General features: G+C 38.9%; 1 protein-coding gene across 4 annotated transcripts; it reads right to left on the bottom strand.

Moving 5' to 3' along the window:
- Positions 1-395: 395 nt before the first annotated feature.
- Positions 396-16,161, bottom strand: WSB1 (WD repeat and SOCS box containing 1). 4 transcript variants are annotated; one of them, XM_058560306.1, is made up of 9 exons: positions 15,853-16,160; positions 10,553-10,721; positions 9,317-9,585; positions 8,028-8,159; positions 6,303-6,403; positions 3,895-4,067; positions 2,948-3,061; positions 1,810-1,917; positions 396-1,549 (listed from the first exon to the last, which is right to left on the bottom strand). In XM_058560306.1, exons 1-9 carry the CDS (start codon positions 15,890-15,892, stop codon positions 1,390-1,392), a joined length of 1,266 nt encoding a protein of 421 aa, XP_058416289.1. In that variant the 5' UTR covers positions 15,893-16,160; the 3' UTR covers positions 396-1,389. The 4 variants fall into 4 exon arrangements, 3 of the variants coding, with proteins under 3 accessions (XP_058416289.1, XP_058416290.1, XP_058416291.1); XM_058560307.1 differs by lacking the exons at positions 396-1,549; positions 1,810-1,917 and adding an exon at positions 2,535-2,647 and having other exon boundaries at positions 15,853-16,161; XR_009222686.1 differs by lacking the exons at positions 396-1,549; positions 1,810-1,917; positions 2,948-3,061; positions 3,895-4,067 and adding exons at positions 4,343-4,564; positions 5,260-5,435.
- Positions 16,162-16,598: the final 437 nt, after the last annotated feature.

A 16,598-nucleotide genomic window follows, 5' to 3' on the forward strand; every position in this document is an offset into this window, starting at 1 on the left:
CGCAGCCACAGCATGGCCTGACAGGCGGTGTGTCAGTGCACACCCGGGATCCGAACCTGAGAACCCCAGGCCACCAAAGTGGAGCACGCGCACTTAACTGCTGTGCCACTGGGCCAGCCCCAGGTCATATTTTTCTTTTGCTCAGTGGTTACTTTCCTTTGTTCTAGAGCTTTTCTATGATTTCAAGTAAGCATTAGTGCAACAGTTCTCCGAGAACAAACCAATGTAAAAGCTGTTGCGTTCATGAAGCATTAGCTCTAACGTAGTGTCCTGTACTTGCGCTATTTCTTCATTACCCTTCTCGCTTAATCTGCCTGTGGTGCTCCATCAATCTTACACGGAGATAGAGAAAAAGCATTAAACCTTCCGACATATTTAAGAAACACTTGCGACAGTGGTTTTTTACAAGTCTTTAATTAAAAAATCCAACAAAAATATATAATCAAGCATTTTACATAATGCATACATTCTTAATATCTGCAGATAAGATAAATAACAGAAGGCAAAGGCAGATATACTGTATTGCTTCTCTTTGGCAAGTCACTAATATTATCCCCTACAGAAACACAGGATACATGTAAAAAAAAAAAGCAAGCAAAAAAACCATGGTCTTAAAATAACTGTCCCTTAGTACAAACAACAAAATATTTAGCAATAATACAGTAGATGGATTTTCCAAATTGACTAAAATTTATAATACTTTATGCCACAGGGGTTAAAGTAGCATGCCGCTTTCCAAAATTAAGGCCTGCAGCAGAAGTCAGGAAAAAAAAAAAGACACACTTTTTCTAGTTATATCCTGGCTCTGTATTTTATTTAATAATGTCACATTCAAACTCTACCTCTCGGATGCCATTTCTAAGGAAAACAAAATCCCTTCCCTACACAAAAACTGTGTTTTACTTGCAGGTCAGCTATCTGAGCCTCCCAATCAAACGCACATCTTGCGTGAGGCAATTCAGCCCTCTTCAGGCAACATCTACCATCTAACTCTGGGTCCCAGAATAAAAAAAGCTCCTTCCTCTTTACAGCGAAGATACAGATGGTGGCTCTACTGAAGCAATATATACATGTCAGCACTAAAAATTAGAAAAGCAAAGGAAGGGTCCATTTAACACACAGCAGCTTATATCTAAATATATATACAGGTATGTATGTTTTCACAGTTAAATTTTAGGAAAAAATGTACATTTCATATGTTCAGAAATATTTCTCCTATAGTCTATAAATAATATTTTAAAAGCTCAACTGATCAAAATGCAGTACAAGAACGTATCAAATTAAATAAATCTTTTAAACCTTGAAAAACAGATACTTGAAGTCAGTAAAGCTTGAGGTTTGTGTAAAGTGTGTTATCTCAGTCCCTACTACTAGGGAAGGCAGAATCCTCTAAATACGATAGGAGAGAAACTCCAAAACTTTGGAAGGAATTGGCAGCTCCTGGACTTCTTGGGTGGGCATCACTCTCCGGATTGACATGCGACACAAATGTTGAAGGCTAGGGACTTGCCTTGGAGTGGCCCAAAAATATACACTTCCATCATGTGTCCTAAACAGAAAGAAAAAAAATCACAAGTTCAGTCACCCAAGTACATGTATTTCAACATCCTATAGCTCAAACAACTATCACCTAAGGCTGTGTATTTAGCGTCAAATTAAAATTAAAACCTAATTAAGGAGACGGTTAACCAACAATCTCCAGTATTATAAAGAGCCCTTATGGAAGATTTATTGACAATAAAATACTGCCTGCTTTGACTAAAAGCTACTTTAAATTGCGTCTCAAAGAAAACAGAAAAATTGATTTACCCAGCAGCTAAAACACTGCCATCAGTAGAAAAGGCACAGCAAAGACCATTGCTCAAAGGTGCAACTTGCACAGGATAATCCTCATCAATTCTCCAGAACCTCACCATTCTGGAAAGGAAATAAATTGTCCAGTGAGTTTCCATTAGGAAATTTAAGGTAAAAGCAACTTTTACAATTCAGGAAGAAATGCCACTCTGTTCTGAGTCACAAAATACACATACACACGAATCACTGCAGCAAGCGATCACTGTAAACTTGTCTTATAAAACATTTTATAGTCTACACCAATTGGTAATTTGGATCAACTCACACTTAAGAGACTATAATGCATGGCTGCCTTCCCTTCCCAGTGTTCAGATCTACAATGCTCACAACTGGAAGCTTTCTTCTTACTTTCTCACACTTAAAACACAATCAGCATCTGATCTGTTTTACTGTCTTTCCAGGACATTTATAAGCCTTTTCATCTAGATAGAGTACGTCTAGGAACAGCAGAGAACTGATATTCAGAATTTACCTCAGCAAACAGGAAAACAATGATTGCTGGCAAATAAAAAAGAACTCTCCTTGTACATCTGCTAACATTCTGGAAAGATGATAATGAGTCACTTTCTAAACTGATGTGACCAAACTGCTCAATGTTATATGCATGTGCACTGTAGGGTACGAGCATGAGAAAATGGAATGGTTACACCCAGTTTCTGCTTCTTACCAGTAAGCAGCTATCTCACTTCTGTGACATTTCATCTTCTAGTCTCTATTGCAGTGGATACAAATTACTGTTTGTACCATTTATTTTTCACTTTGAAAATGTCCTTCTGCTTCAACCTTTATATTACTGAAAAAAAAAATCTGTGAGCTGAGCTAAAAGCTAAATAAAAATCTACCCAGTTTGCCTAAAAAGGAACACAGGGAAAGGCATGTATTATCTTTAGTTTACATGGATACTGTTCAGGCCAATATTCTTTAAGATATATCAACATCTCCCAAGGTCTTGTCTAGAGAAAGAGACAGTAAAACCCAAACGGCAGAAAGGCTTTTTTTTTCAGCCTTAAGAATGTTTTCATTAAGTTGAAGGATGAAAGGAAATCTTTAAAAGACAATTATAAATAGGTCAAGCTGTAATTCACACACTTACTTATCATCAGCAAGGCTTGCAATATGCAGTCCATCATGACTAAAAGATACAGATCGTACCCATCGGTCATTTGCTCCTCCAGCAAATATTGGAGTAGGTGGGGGAAACAGGTGCCTGAGGTCAAATACACATTTTCAGTGGAAATGAGAGTCACTTCAAGAAACAAAACTATCCAGGTACAAAGTACATCTGTTTTTGAATAATGTTTAAAGTGGTCTTAACAAACATAACTGAGAAGACTGAGCAGAGCTGATATACCCAAATTAAACAAAAGAGACCTTAAAAGAATTACTAATCTCCTTTTTACAATGTGGTTTAAGACACTAAGATTAAGTCTAACTTTAGTTTTAACTATTTTTCCCCCAACATGAAACTCTAAATATAATTACCACTTCCACAGAATCATGTACTGATTAAATAAGATCTGTATCAAGAGAATCAAATTTATTTTTAGAAATTATATCTAGGGCCGGCCCGGTGGCTTAGCAGTTAAGCGCTCGCGCTCTGCTACTGGCGGCCTGGGTTTGGATGCCGGGCGCGCACTGACCTACCGCTTCTCCGGCCATGCTGAGGCCGCGTCCCACATACAGCAACTAGAAGGATGTGCAACTATGACATACAACTATCTACTGGGGCTTTGGGGACAAGGAGGAGGATTGGCAATAGATGTTAGCTCAGAGGCGGTCTTCCTCAGCAAAAAGAGGAGGATTAGCATGGATGTTAGCTCAGGGTTGATCTCCCTCACACACACAAAAAAGAATTTATACCTAAAGCTTTGCATTATTCAAGGGCTTAAATAACACCAAAATTTTAAATTATGATAGACTGAAATTTTAGGTTTCACATGCTAATGAGTCTCCTGATTCATGTAACTTCTTAAAAGCTAGACAACTTCATCTGACAACCAGAGATGAATTACAGACTAAAATAATTCATGCTGTACCCACCCAAATTCCATCAGAATGTCTCCTGTATGTGGATCCCAGATATATACTCGAGTATCATAAGATGCAGTAGCCAGTAATGCTCCATCAGGAGAAAAGTCACAAGCTACAACATCATGGTGATGTCCTTCTAGTTTCCGGATCATGGTATATTTATCCATATTCCAAAGGAAAACCTGTAATAAAAAGGCAAATGTTATAGTTTCATTCAGACACACAGAGGACAAAAATGGCACATATTAAACTAAAACTGCTAAATTTAATTAAGATTATATTAAATTAAACATTATAAATTACGAATAATTAAAAGAATATGCTCAGTGTCATAGATTAAAATCAATCTTTAAGTTAATTAAAGTAGACATGCAAATTCTATTTCAAATGTTTCTGTTAAATGTTAATTAAAAAATAAGCCTAAACATAAAAAAGGCAATGCAATTTAACCACAAAGTTATACTGAATCCATTTATTCCAAAAACTAATTAATTAAAATATACAGAAATAAATAGGGTTAAGTACTACAAACCCCCTTCTTTTTTTTTCTTCCAGAAACTACCAAAATTTTTTAAAAATATACAGACAGAAAATGTAAGGTTAACAAATTGTTACTCCATTGGCATCTCCCTTTGAGATAATCACTTGTTTACAATAGGCTTGGGTCACCAACGTGAGCCTAGGAAGAGAAACAGATACTGCAAGCAAAGAGAATTTTCACAGCCAAATGAAATTTCTTTGGCAAACAACAAGGATGTTAAACCACATTACAAAATGAAAATGCTAATTTACGAAAATAATACAATTAACAACATTTCTGTGAATCAAGATTTGCCAATCTTACTTTTCCCAAACTGACCACAATCATTAGTCATTTTAAGTATAAAACATTTAAATTACTTTAGTACAAATTCACATACAGTTTTAGAGTCTAAAAATCAGTAGTTAGACTGTGCAGAATGGCTCTAAATAGGATTCTAATGTTTACTTCAGTCTGTTACATTAAATGTGAGCTTGGAGGTTTATAACAATCCTAATAAACTCCTGCTCTTGGAGTAAAGCAATCCTTTTTGCTACTTATTTTCTGCACAGACACAATATACTATTTCCAAAGAAAAATAAATACAAATTTTAAATTGGATCAAAGACTTAAGGTATCTCTAGCATCTCAAAGAATTTCAAAAAATAGCACAGAGAAACCATCTGAAAGCCAATTACATTACATTAAATTGGTTTCACATGTCAGACTCCCAATTCCATCACACTGGAAGATCAATTTACTCAGAGGAGTCAGTAGGTTTCACTGTGGGGGAACTTATCTTAAAAAAGAAAAAAAGAAAGAAAGAAAAGCAGAAAGTGGACATCGACCAGCACCTGTGTACGTACAGTACACCTTGCAGCCGAATGCAAGGTTACTTCATCCTATGGTAAAGGTCGCCCCCAGCCCGGTAGCCAGAGATGCCACTCTTTCTGCCCAGCTAACACCATTGTGCGCCTGTGTGCGAGTGGTGCCAGCATAACCTCAATCACACCAATATTGCTGCCACCACCTGTGACAGGGAAAGCAAGAAGCATATGGAAAACACACAGCCTAAAATAGCAATGTCAACATCTAGCTTTGTTCTTCTTATGATTTTTAAAGAAGTAAACTGAATACTTTATTCTAAACTTCCAACATTTGCAACTATCATTTTAACATACTTCTTGGCTAAATAAAATGCATTTTAACCAGCCTCCCACCCCCTATTAATTCAAAGTGTATTGTGATTATCACATGTATGGACTTCAACTATTTTCATAAATACCAGAAACTAACAGGAGCTCTTTAACTATACTAACTCAGAGCTGGCAGACAACGTCAAGAGAGTTCATCAATAAGCACAACCCTCTTAAGAGTCACTTTATACCTTATCTGTCTACAGTTATGCTATGCGAGACAGACCTTATCAAATTTCATCTATAATTCACTCTAGGACATGCTATTTTTATTCTTATTAATTTTTAAGTTACTTTTTTTCAGTTAAATGTCCAGGACCAGCTGGGACTCAAAACTTTTAAACAGCAAACTGGACAAAAAAATAGAACAACAGAGAAGAAAATAATTAGCAAGGGAATGTCTTAACATTTGGACTAGATCTCTTTTATAGCACATAAAGTTTCCTAATCTTAGAACAAATAAATTAGACATACCCCTTAATTTATGAATATTACCTCTAACTAAAAGCAATCCAATTTCTCACTGCACAATCAACAACTATATTTAAGTTCCCTCATGCAAATTATCCCCCATCATGAAATAAAACATTTAAGATATTCATGACACCGAGCACAGACTTAATAGGTTACTTAGATTTAAAATGATTATGCGCACATTATAATCCAATTCACAATGAATGTACAAGAACTCTGACACATACTGCTTTACTGGCTCCCACTGAACACAGCATAGAAGAGTCAGGAGAGAATGCACAGCTGTACACCCAGTTCTGATGGCCCCTCAATACTTTCATCATGTTTCCTGAACAAAAAGAAATAACTGTGTTAATCCTAGAATCCACTTCAAATGAGTGGCATTTCAAAAATGGCAGAATCACAGAATCACAAACCTCTACAGTGGCAGTAATTTATCTATAACAAGGGTTAGCAATATACACCAACTGTTTATTTTTGTAACTCAAGTTTTATTGGAACACAATCAGGCCCATTTGTTTATGCTGTGCTACAACGGCAGAGTAACTCGGGCAGAAACAGCATGGTCCACAGGCCTAAAATATTTACCATCTGGCCCTTTAAGAAAAAGTCTGCTGACCCTTCATCTATAGAAGATAGAATTCTTTTAGTCTAATCCCTTTAATTCTACAATGAAGAAACTAAAACACCAGAAGGTTGAGACTTGATGAACATCTTCAAGATGGCTTTTCATCCTCCTTCCTTTTTGGTAACCTGCATTCCACTCCAAAACCCCTGTGCATTCAACCCAAAGCACACAATTATGCTTAAGTATATTTAAACTCAGTTTTACAAATACTTACTGAATGCCTACTAGATGCCAGGCACTGAGGATACAGCTGTGAATAAAAGAAAATCCCTACTCCCTTGGAGCTTACATTTCACCGAGTCTACATTCTTAAAACATATGCACACAACTGAAAATATGCTGAGACAAACAAGCACCATTCGATATGCAAAAGGAAATAAAAATCAAACTGTTTTAACTGCTGGGATCCCTTCACCCCTCACCAGCTGAGCAGTCAGAACTGATAAAATGTACAGGAGATACCTCATGGTTTGGTAATACCAGCATACTATTTACCAGGCAATGGTTACTATCCATCACCTGGAACAAGTCCCCACACCTGAGGGTTTTGTTTCCTACTACATTCAATTTAAGCTAAGCAAGCCTGTCAACCTCCAAGCTTGAGGCTGTTAGAGCACCAGCAGATCTTATTTAAACATAAGGTTTTAAAAATTCTGTCATTAGAGGCTAAGAAGGGGGAGAAGATGCTCACCTCTGGTCCTCTCAAACAAGGGAGACTCTCCAAAACTTTTTAAGCATCACAATTATCAAGATTTCAGAAAAACCTAAATACTTGACACTGACCTACCTTTCTATTATATTGGAGGGCAAATCTTTTACTTTTTATAAAATAATTTCTTAATCTACTCAACTTATTATTATGCTTACTAGTATTTACATGCTAAATTCTGGTGTATAAATCACATTTTAATCTAAATTTTATAGATTACAAAGTTATCCATTTGTTACTTCAAAATCTACTTAAATTTTCACTAAGCAAATGAAGGTTAATAAGCCTCCCTAGGACATAGGAAATTAACACAGACCAGTTCATGTAAACCCTAAAACTGATCCAGACTTTGTCCTCAAATAGTCGATACAGATCTGTGGGGTTAGTTTCTGAATAATATCCGATTGTTTACTTAGAGTAACAGCTGGCTCCTTTTCTGGGTCACATTTATGGTTTTGTTTGATCTATACAAGAAATGGGACCAAGGGATTAAGCAGAGAAAAGGAAACTGATCATATGCCCCCTTTAAAATAAAATGCCCCAGATGATCCCAATACTTCTCAGTAGTAATATCAAAAAACCAATTCTATTTCACAGCCTGGAAAAAAGACATACCATCATCCTTCAGGTCCCACACTCTCAGAGTTTTGTCTCTTGAAGCTGACACTAGGATCAAGCTCCCATCTGGAGCAAAAGTTAAATCTCTGACCACTTCAGTATGATCTACCAAGTTAAGGAGGAGTTTTCCTAAATGCAACGGAAGGGAGGAAAAAAGACAATGTTAATAATTTTTATCAGCTTCAATTTTTAAAAAATAAGGTCCCTCATCATTAAAAAAAGAGAGTAGAAATACTTGGGCACTTCCTTAGTTTACCAAGTGTTTATTAGTGCTTTTATTATTACCTTTACAGATTCACTATTTACATTGTTTTAAAATGGATTATTTCCAGGATAGCAAAGCCTAAATTTATTAGAAAAATTAAAATGGAATTTCTGAAATGTAAGCAAAGCCCTGGATCAAGTTAATATCAAGAAAAATGACATTATCATTTTTTAATCTTTGTATAGTATGATTTTAAAATATAAAATCAAATTTTTCCTTTTCTTTTCCTTGGCCTTGGATTACTAATGGACTATCAAACTCCCCTAAAGATACATGTTATTCCACAACAACCTAAATTTTCACACATAATCTCAGTGAAAAAATGTACTTTATTCATCTAATACTGTAAGAGATTTGTTTTCTATGAAAACCTACGTGCTTGCCTTAAATTTTTTTCAAGAATCCAATCAAATTTACTGACTCATCCCTACTCAATGTCAGTATCACTGTTGTGTTCTAATGTACATATGTTTTAATGCTTATTTTAAAAAGTCCTTAAAATTTTTGAGTACATACTATCAGCCAGAAACTGAGTTAGGTAGTGAACAATACATTTACTTTTAATTGCCCAAAGAATTTAACTTCTCAACCTATCTAGTTAAACTTTAGATAAAATGTCATTAAAACCTTCAAAAGATTAGATAATGATTGTTGAAAACCAGATTTGCCTTGAAAGCCTCTAAGCTATCAATCATTGAAAAAGTATACAAGAAAGCACCTTGCCGTTTGAGGCATAAACTGAATTACGAGTTTGTGAGTGATAATTAACTAAACATTCCTTAGACATGCTCTTCCGGCTCTACTACTCTCTGAAGAGTGATCAAACAGTGTGAACTCTATTTTCCTAAAATAAAACCATGAGCTGAATATACTATTCAGACCAATTATAAAGACACATTCATAGCACCAATTCTTGCTTTTCACTAAGTTAAAATTCTCAAATCATATATTTTAACGCCCATGAGCAATGCCCTGCAGCATAAAATAAGCAGGTTTGCTTCTAAAACTATTGACTCCATACCTGTATATACATCCCATATTTTGATACGCCCATTGTTTAACCCTGTGGCAAGGAGGAGCTGATCTTGTCCAAATCTGAATCGATGCCATTCTATATTTACACAGCGACTCTGTTTTTCTGGAACTGAAGATCCAAAAGCAAGACTCCAGACTATATCACCACAGTCTATAATATGTTCACGAGGCTTATTTTTCTGACCACCATCACTATTTTGTCTTGACAATCTCAAACTGCTTGAATTGGTGATATTCTTGGTGCCATGCAAGAGACTGGGGGAAAAAAGGTCAGACTGAAATCTAGTTATTATTCTGGACTCCTGTGGATATTAAATAGTAATAAATGCTTGTTAAAATAACTTCAATATTATTATAGCGATACTGAATAACCAAGGAATCCTATAGATGGGAAGGGGAATAGTTGCTATTAGCTACGAGGGCATAACTGAATAAATTCAGATCAAAAGAAATTCTCATAGGCTAAGAAGGAGAATAAGCTCAACAATAAAGTAACTTATAACTTATTTGTTTCAAATTTTTCCCCAAAACCACCATATCAACTAGGATTCCTTTCATTAACCTAAAAGAAGTATAAACAAGCACACACAAAAAAACCCGCAATAACATAAGATATTGTGAAGCTGACACCAGAAAATTACCTTTTAAAAAAAAACCATAATCATCAGTAGTTTCCTATAACTTTCTAGACTTAAGTAATATGCAATAAGGACATTAATGAATATAACCATGAAGGTCAACTAGACACAAAAAGCAGGGAAAGATTAAATTTAGTATATGTTACATTTTGGAAAAACTTTCAACAAATATTCAAACTCAATTAAACCCAAGCAGAGGGGACTGTCAGTAAATAAAAAGTAATTACATGATCTATGCACCACTGTTATCTAATAAAATGTTGTGAAATCCAAAAAGTGTCATGTAACAAAGGTCACCTACCCTGGCACAACACAATATATACACTCACAAGGCAAATTAATCTGCCTTTTAATACACAGAAAACCTTAAAGACACACAAGTATCTGAGAAAGTGTTCTATAATGTATAAGGCCAAACAATTCTTTCCACAAATTTTCCAATGAATCTATTCAGCTAATGATTAAAACACATTTATAACAGCCTACAAGGGAAAAACTTAAATATCAAAATCTTATTACTCTACACAGAGAAAACAGTAAATTCTACAAACAGATACAAAATACAAAAAAGAAAAGAGTCTTACAAGTTCCTAAGGCACTGGGACCACAGAACAAGCTTTACTGTACGGTGTCCTTGTGACCAAGCAAAGTATGAACCATCTGGAGCAAAAGCAACAGTCCAATTTTCACGACCACATTTCTTGTCGAAAGGAGCTGCTGGAGCTAAAAGTTCACCTATAGTACGTGATCTCACTAAAAGGAAAAATAAAAACACAGGATATCATATATAACTAAGAATGAATTTGAGACTGCCTTCCTATCACTTTGGGATTCACTCAACTCCACTGAGTTTTTCCCTTTTCTATGCAGACAAGGTATAATGAGTTCTATTTTCTACCCTTTGAGGAAAGATATGTGGTATAAAGACCTCTTAATGACAATAACTACAGTTAACTACTACAGCCGGCCCTCCATACCCGCAGATGTGAAAACCACGAATACAGAGGGATGACTGTATTCAGTGTATTACACCATTTTATATAAAGGACCAATCCCCCACAGAGACCAAGGGATGACTGTATCTTCAAGTTTTGGTAAAGTGATTTTCCTAAAATTTCCCAAAGCAAGAGCTTTTTTAGAAAGTTTCAATTAAAAAAAAATTGTCAAGTAATAATAATGTAATGATCAATTAGGGCTAGCAATTACTAAAGATCTGACTTTTGCATTGCCTTATGTTTTCAGCAGATTACTAACATTTAAAATGCAAGAGACTAACAGTATCTTCCAAATTAAGTTTTGTAGTTTTCAAAAACCATAAGCCACTATAAAATACAATATTATATCATTACTCAAAGGAAAGCACTATAAAATGGTTCTATATCAACTACACTTCATTAAAAAAAATGAATGTTCTGGGGTCTGGCCTGGTGGTGTAGTGGTTAAGTGTGCGCGCTCCGCTTCGGCGGCATGGGGTTCACTGGTTCAGATCCCGGACCTACACACCGCTCATCAAGCCATGCTGTGGGGCCGGCCCCGTGGCTTAGCGGTTAAGTGTGCGCGTTCCACTACTGGCGGCCCGGGTTCGGATCCCGGGCACGCACCGAGGCACCGCTTCTCCGGCCATGCTGAGGCCGAGTTCCACATACAGCAACTAGAAGGATGTGCAACTATGACATACAACTATCTACTGGGGCTTTGGCGGGAAAAAAAAAGGAGGAGGATTGGCAATAGATGTTAGCTCAGAGCCGGTCTTCCTCAGCAAAAAGAGGAGGATTAGCATGGATGTTAGCTCAGGGCTGATCTTCTTCACAAAAAAATAAAAAGTAAAAAACAAAAACAGAGACCTATTTTTTTATGATATTCATAAATATGAATACTTAATAAGGCTTATTCTATTTTGGTGCAGCTGAGATGGACAGAAATTTTCCTCCTGATGACTTAAAATCTGCCTCCTTGCCACTCCACCCACTCTGTCCTGATTTTGGCCTAAGAGAATAAGCCCAATTCTGCTCTCACATGACATTCATATATTGAAGACGGCCGTGACATCAGCAACTAAATCTTTTCACCACGCTAAAATCTCTCGACCTTTTGACCACTCCTTAGATTACATGGTTTTAAGTCCATTCTCCATCGTCACCTTCATCATACTTTTCTGGATAAACTCCAGTTAGCCCTCATAAAAGTGCCACCCAGAACTAAAGGCAATTACTTCAGATGTGGTTTAATCAAAGCAGAACTCCCCAACCACCCCTGCCCAGCTTGTATCAATACAGCAGAAGGTGACATTAACTTCACTGGCAGTAACATGACTTTCTTAATATAAAATTCACAAAACGGGGACCCTAAGATGTCTGTGGAACGATTTTTTAAATACAGGATTTCTGAAAGGCCTTGCTGCCCCAGGTTTCCTTACATTCCTCCAAGCCCACAGTCTTATATGGGCATTTCACTAGGGTACCTATGTGCCTGGTCCCTGAATTTGCAACCCCTGACTAAATCTTGTTAACTTGGGTTTCTATTTAACCACATCTATCTTTTAAAATCCATAAATTTTAGGAGACAAAAATCAAAGGTCACAAATAAGGAAAGTAAGTTTGAAAACTGAAAAATGCAAATAGTATCTTAGAAAGCCCTTTGTTAAACTAGATGAGTATACTTATATAACTTCCACCTCAAAAAATAGAGGACCGGCCTTTCATTCAACTTCAAGAACATATGGTAAATTAGACTAGAATTCACCTCTCCTTTAACAAGCATAAGCAAAGACTAACTTTCCCACAGAAGACTCGTTTTTTGGTCTGTATGTTAGGATCACTCTGTTTTTCTTCTTTTACCTTGGCCACAACCACAAAACTCCTCTTGCGTAAAGGATGGCAATAAATTGACAACTAAAAAACTGGTTCAAATAAAAGACCACAAAATAATAAGCTAATTCTTGACTAGACAGAAATTCAAGAAATGAGGCCACTATTTTAAAAACTGCCAAATAAATAGACGCTATACTGTGACAAGTATTGTACTAATAAGTACCTTGTGCTTCCTTGCTCGTTAGCAGGCATTTCAAATGATCTCTGCCTTTTTATCAAATGATTTCAGCACTCATGTAAATACTGACTGGTTACAATATTATAAACTAGGACAAGGTTTAAAATGAAGTGCTTTGAAAAAAAATTGTTATAAGTTAAACTTTTATTACATTACCTGCAACTGTTCAATGTTAGTATCCTACGAAACCTATGATTTAATGACCTTTGTATAAGGGAAAAGCTGCCTGCCCTTGGCAAATCAGCCACAAGATACAACGCTACATTATTAATACCTGTACAGTAGAAACACATCATCTGAGTCATTGCTGAACCAAGCAAACCAGATTTAGCTCCTTCTTCACATTCCTCCCTGCAATTTCATAACCAGAAAGGGAGGATCTGTGGTAGTGCCTCGTGAAAGAGGGCAGGAGCTCAGGGCAGTAACTCCTTGTCACCTAGATGTCTTTAATCATTCATGGAATTTTGCGTCTCCTCTTTCAATATGTACTTGAGAAACCAAACACCTATAATTAATACCCCAAAAAAGGGAAAAAGTCCGTTCTTTCTGATAGATACAAAGCTACACAGAGATATCTGTGTTTAACTTTGTATCCAAATGATACTCCAAAAAAGAAACAAAAAACTGAGGTTTAAAAAAAGGCTAGAAAAGGCCCAAGTTCCTTTAGATAGATATTTGGCAGTTAGCTAGTAACATTATACTACATACAGGAAATAACAATGAGACCTAAATATACAAAAATGTTTTTGTTTTTTTTTGTGAGGAAGATCAGCCCTGAGCTAACATCCATGCTAATCTTCCTCTTTTTTTTTTTGCTGAGGGAGACCAGCTCTGAGCTAACATCTATCGCCAATCCTCCTCCTTTTTTTTTTCCCCAAAGCCCCAGTAGATAGTTGTATGTCATAGCTGCACATCCTTCTAGTTGCTGTATGTGGGACGCGGCCTCAGCACGGCCGGAGAAGCGGTGCGTGGGTGTGCGCCCAGGATCCGAACCCGGGCTGCCAGTAGCAGAGCACGCGCATTTAACTGCTATGCCACAGGGCCAGCCCGAGCAACAATTTTTTAAAATTAAAAATAAAAAGGCTATTTGGATGGTTCTACCTTACTTAAGCATGCTCAGAAGCTCTATCCATCCCTTAGAAGAGAGGACTGGAGGGCCGGCTCCGCTACTGGCGGCCCAGGTTCGGATCCCGGTCTCGCACCGACACACCGCTTGTCCGGCCATGCTGAGGCCCTGTCCCACATACAGCAACTAGAAGGATGTGCAACTATGACATACAACTATCTACTGGGGCTTTGGGGAGAAAAAGGGGGAAAAAAAAAAAGGAGGAGGATTCGCAATAGATGTTAGCTCAGGGCTGATCTTCCTCACAAAAAAAAAAAAAAGGAGAAGTCTGGAAAGTTTTCAAAAAGATTCATCAAGATGAAGTAAAACAAAGATAAATGAAAGGCAGATCACTCACCTGTGATATCACATGCAGTAGGAAAAACAAAAACCCACTGGACTGAGAATAAGAACTTTTGAGTTCTACCTTCCACTTCAGGAAGTACTTACTAGTCTTCAACTACAGTTAAAATAAAAATTGGACATGAACTTTGTGTTCTCTGTATGTTTAAAAAAGTTATTAAAGCCAGAGTTAAAGTCCCCCCCTAACCAGCCATTCAACCTTATCCCTACAAGAACAAAAGTCCAGAATTCTAAGATAGCAGTCTCCAGATATAAAAATTCACCCACTCCAGGATAGAGGGCATTCTGGCTACTTTAGCTTCTCCCTTTCTCTAGAAATATCTCCTCCATGCATTTAGTAAAAGCACACATTTACTTGAAGAACAGGAAAATGCCAAGACTCTCTGCTCAGTAGCCACCTCAAATTTTCATTTAATGAACACAGTAATAAGTTCAGTGTTGGGTTGTCGTTTTTTTTTGGATCCTAAATCTATTTTATTTTTTTAAGTAAAAATTGTATATATTTAAGGTGTCTGACACCATGACTTGATCAGTTCAATGTTTCCTAAGCATAGCAATCAATACACAGCAGCCCCAACTACCCCAAAAGTCGTTCCAGTTATTTTACCTTAAAAGAAAGGATTTAAATAACGCGAGGTGCTTTCAACTGAGTCACTGAGTCGAGTTTGCTCTTCTGTACAACAGCTTTTCTTCTGTCACTCCACCCAACCACTCTGCTCCTCCCTCCTCCTATGTGTAGGAAAGATAATGCCGCGTCTCCTCCCCCGAACTGCTGCCTTTCTTACCGCCGTATCATTTTTTAAAATATTGCTTTTTCCAGGCTGATCGCACCTCTTCGTCGCATTTCTCCTTAAAGTGTGGTTGGTATCCATGAGGACCCCTCCTTTCCTTACAGCTCAGAACACACAAGTTTAGTCTTCCCATCGTAAACTTAACTGAGGGTCCCTGAGACTTGCTCAGCACCCCCCTGTCCACTCGATGCCCCAGCCGCTGAGCCACGAGAATGCCAGAATACTAGCTCGATGAGGAAACTGGGGTCCCCAGGGGTGCGTGTCCGCCCTGGCCTCATGGTCACTGGGGCCCTGGCCACTGGGCGCCCAGATCCCCGTCGACCCTGAGATCCGCGCACCGCTCCCCTCCGTGCAGGCGCACAGTAGGCGCTGCATCAGCGTCGATCCCACTCACCCCCGGCGACACCCACCCACCCGCGGGGCGCTTCCTTCCTCTCCGCTCCAGGGCTTGGCCCCGGCTCCCCCTCCTTCCCTCGGACTCAGAGACGCTTCCTCCCCAGCCTCCTCCGGGAGTCCCTGCCTCTCCGCAGCCCCCGCGCGCCCCCCAGCACCCCGCACCCACCGTCCCGTTCCTCACCGATCTCTTTTTCGTTGACCCTCGGGGGAAAGCTGGCCATCTATGGGGCACCGTCTGATTCCGGGGGCGCGATGCGGACGCAACGACAGAGAAGGGAACGGCGAGCGGAGAGGGGCGTGACGCGGGCTCGGTCCCTCCCGGTCCCGGGGACGGAGGGGAGGGGCGGGGGCGGTCGCGGCGGCCTCTGCCCACTGCCCCAGGAAAGTTCTCGAAGGCCTCGGACCAAACTACAGAGTCAAATACAGACAATAGACCCTGTTCCCTGCCTCACGCCTACGGACCAAGACACTTCCTTCCACGCTGTCGACGGCAAACCAGACACTAGAGACAAAATGGCGGGCGGAGCCGGTGATATCAGGGTGACGGGGCGGGGCTTGATGGCGTCACGGCCGAGGCCCCGCCTCCCGACGCTGGGGACGTGACGGCCTCGGCCCAGCGCCCCGCCCTCCCCCGGTGCGCGGGGGCGTTGTCTAGGGGGATCCGACCCCGAGAGCAGGAAGAGCGCGGAGGCGGGGGTGGAGGGGCTGCCGCCCAGCGCAGCGGGCGGAGGTCGGGACGTCGAGTAGGAGCCTACTGGCTGCGTTTAACTCGGGCTGGTTTTCCCGGCCGGGCCTCAGCATGGTATTTATAAGTTGAGTGCCTTTGAAAAGGCAGACAGACTCGTATAATACTTCTTAGCCCACAGCTTAAAGATTGCATGGAATTTAAACTGGCTGAACCGAAAAGAACACAAGAGACATTTCAGA

This window comes from Diceros bicornis, chromosome 18, assembly GCF_020826845.1.
Source record: "Diceros bicornis minor isolate mBicDic1 chromosome 18, mDicBic1.mat.cur, whole genome shotgun sequence".
NCBI classification, from domain to species: Eukaryota; Metazoa; Chordata; class Mammalia; order Perissodactyla; family Rhinocerotidae; genus Diceros; species Diceros bicornis.

Coding starts and splice junctions, on each gene's coding strand:
- WSB1 (XM_058560306.1), bottom strand. CDS start 15,892: ATGGCCAGCTTTCCCCCGAGGGTCAACGAAAAAGAGATCG. Junction 8,160..9,316: donor AATATGGGATGTATATACAG/GTATGGAGTCAA, acceptor CGTTGCATTTAG/GAAAACTCCTCCTTAACTTG. Junction 1,550..1,809: donor GGCAGTGTTTTAGCTGCTGG/GTAAATCAATTT, acceptor CTTTCTGTTTAG/GACACATGATGGAAGTGTAT.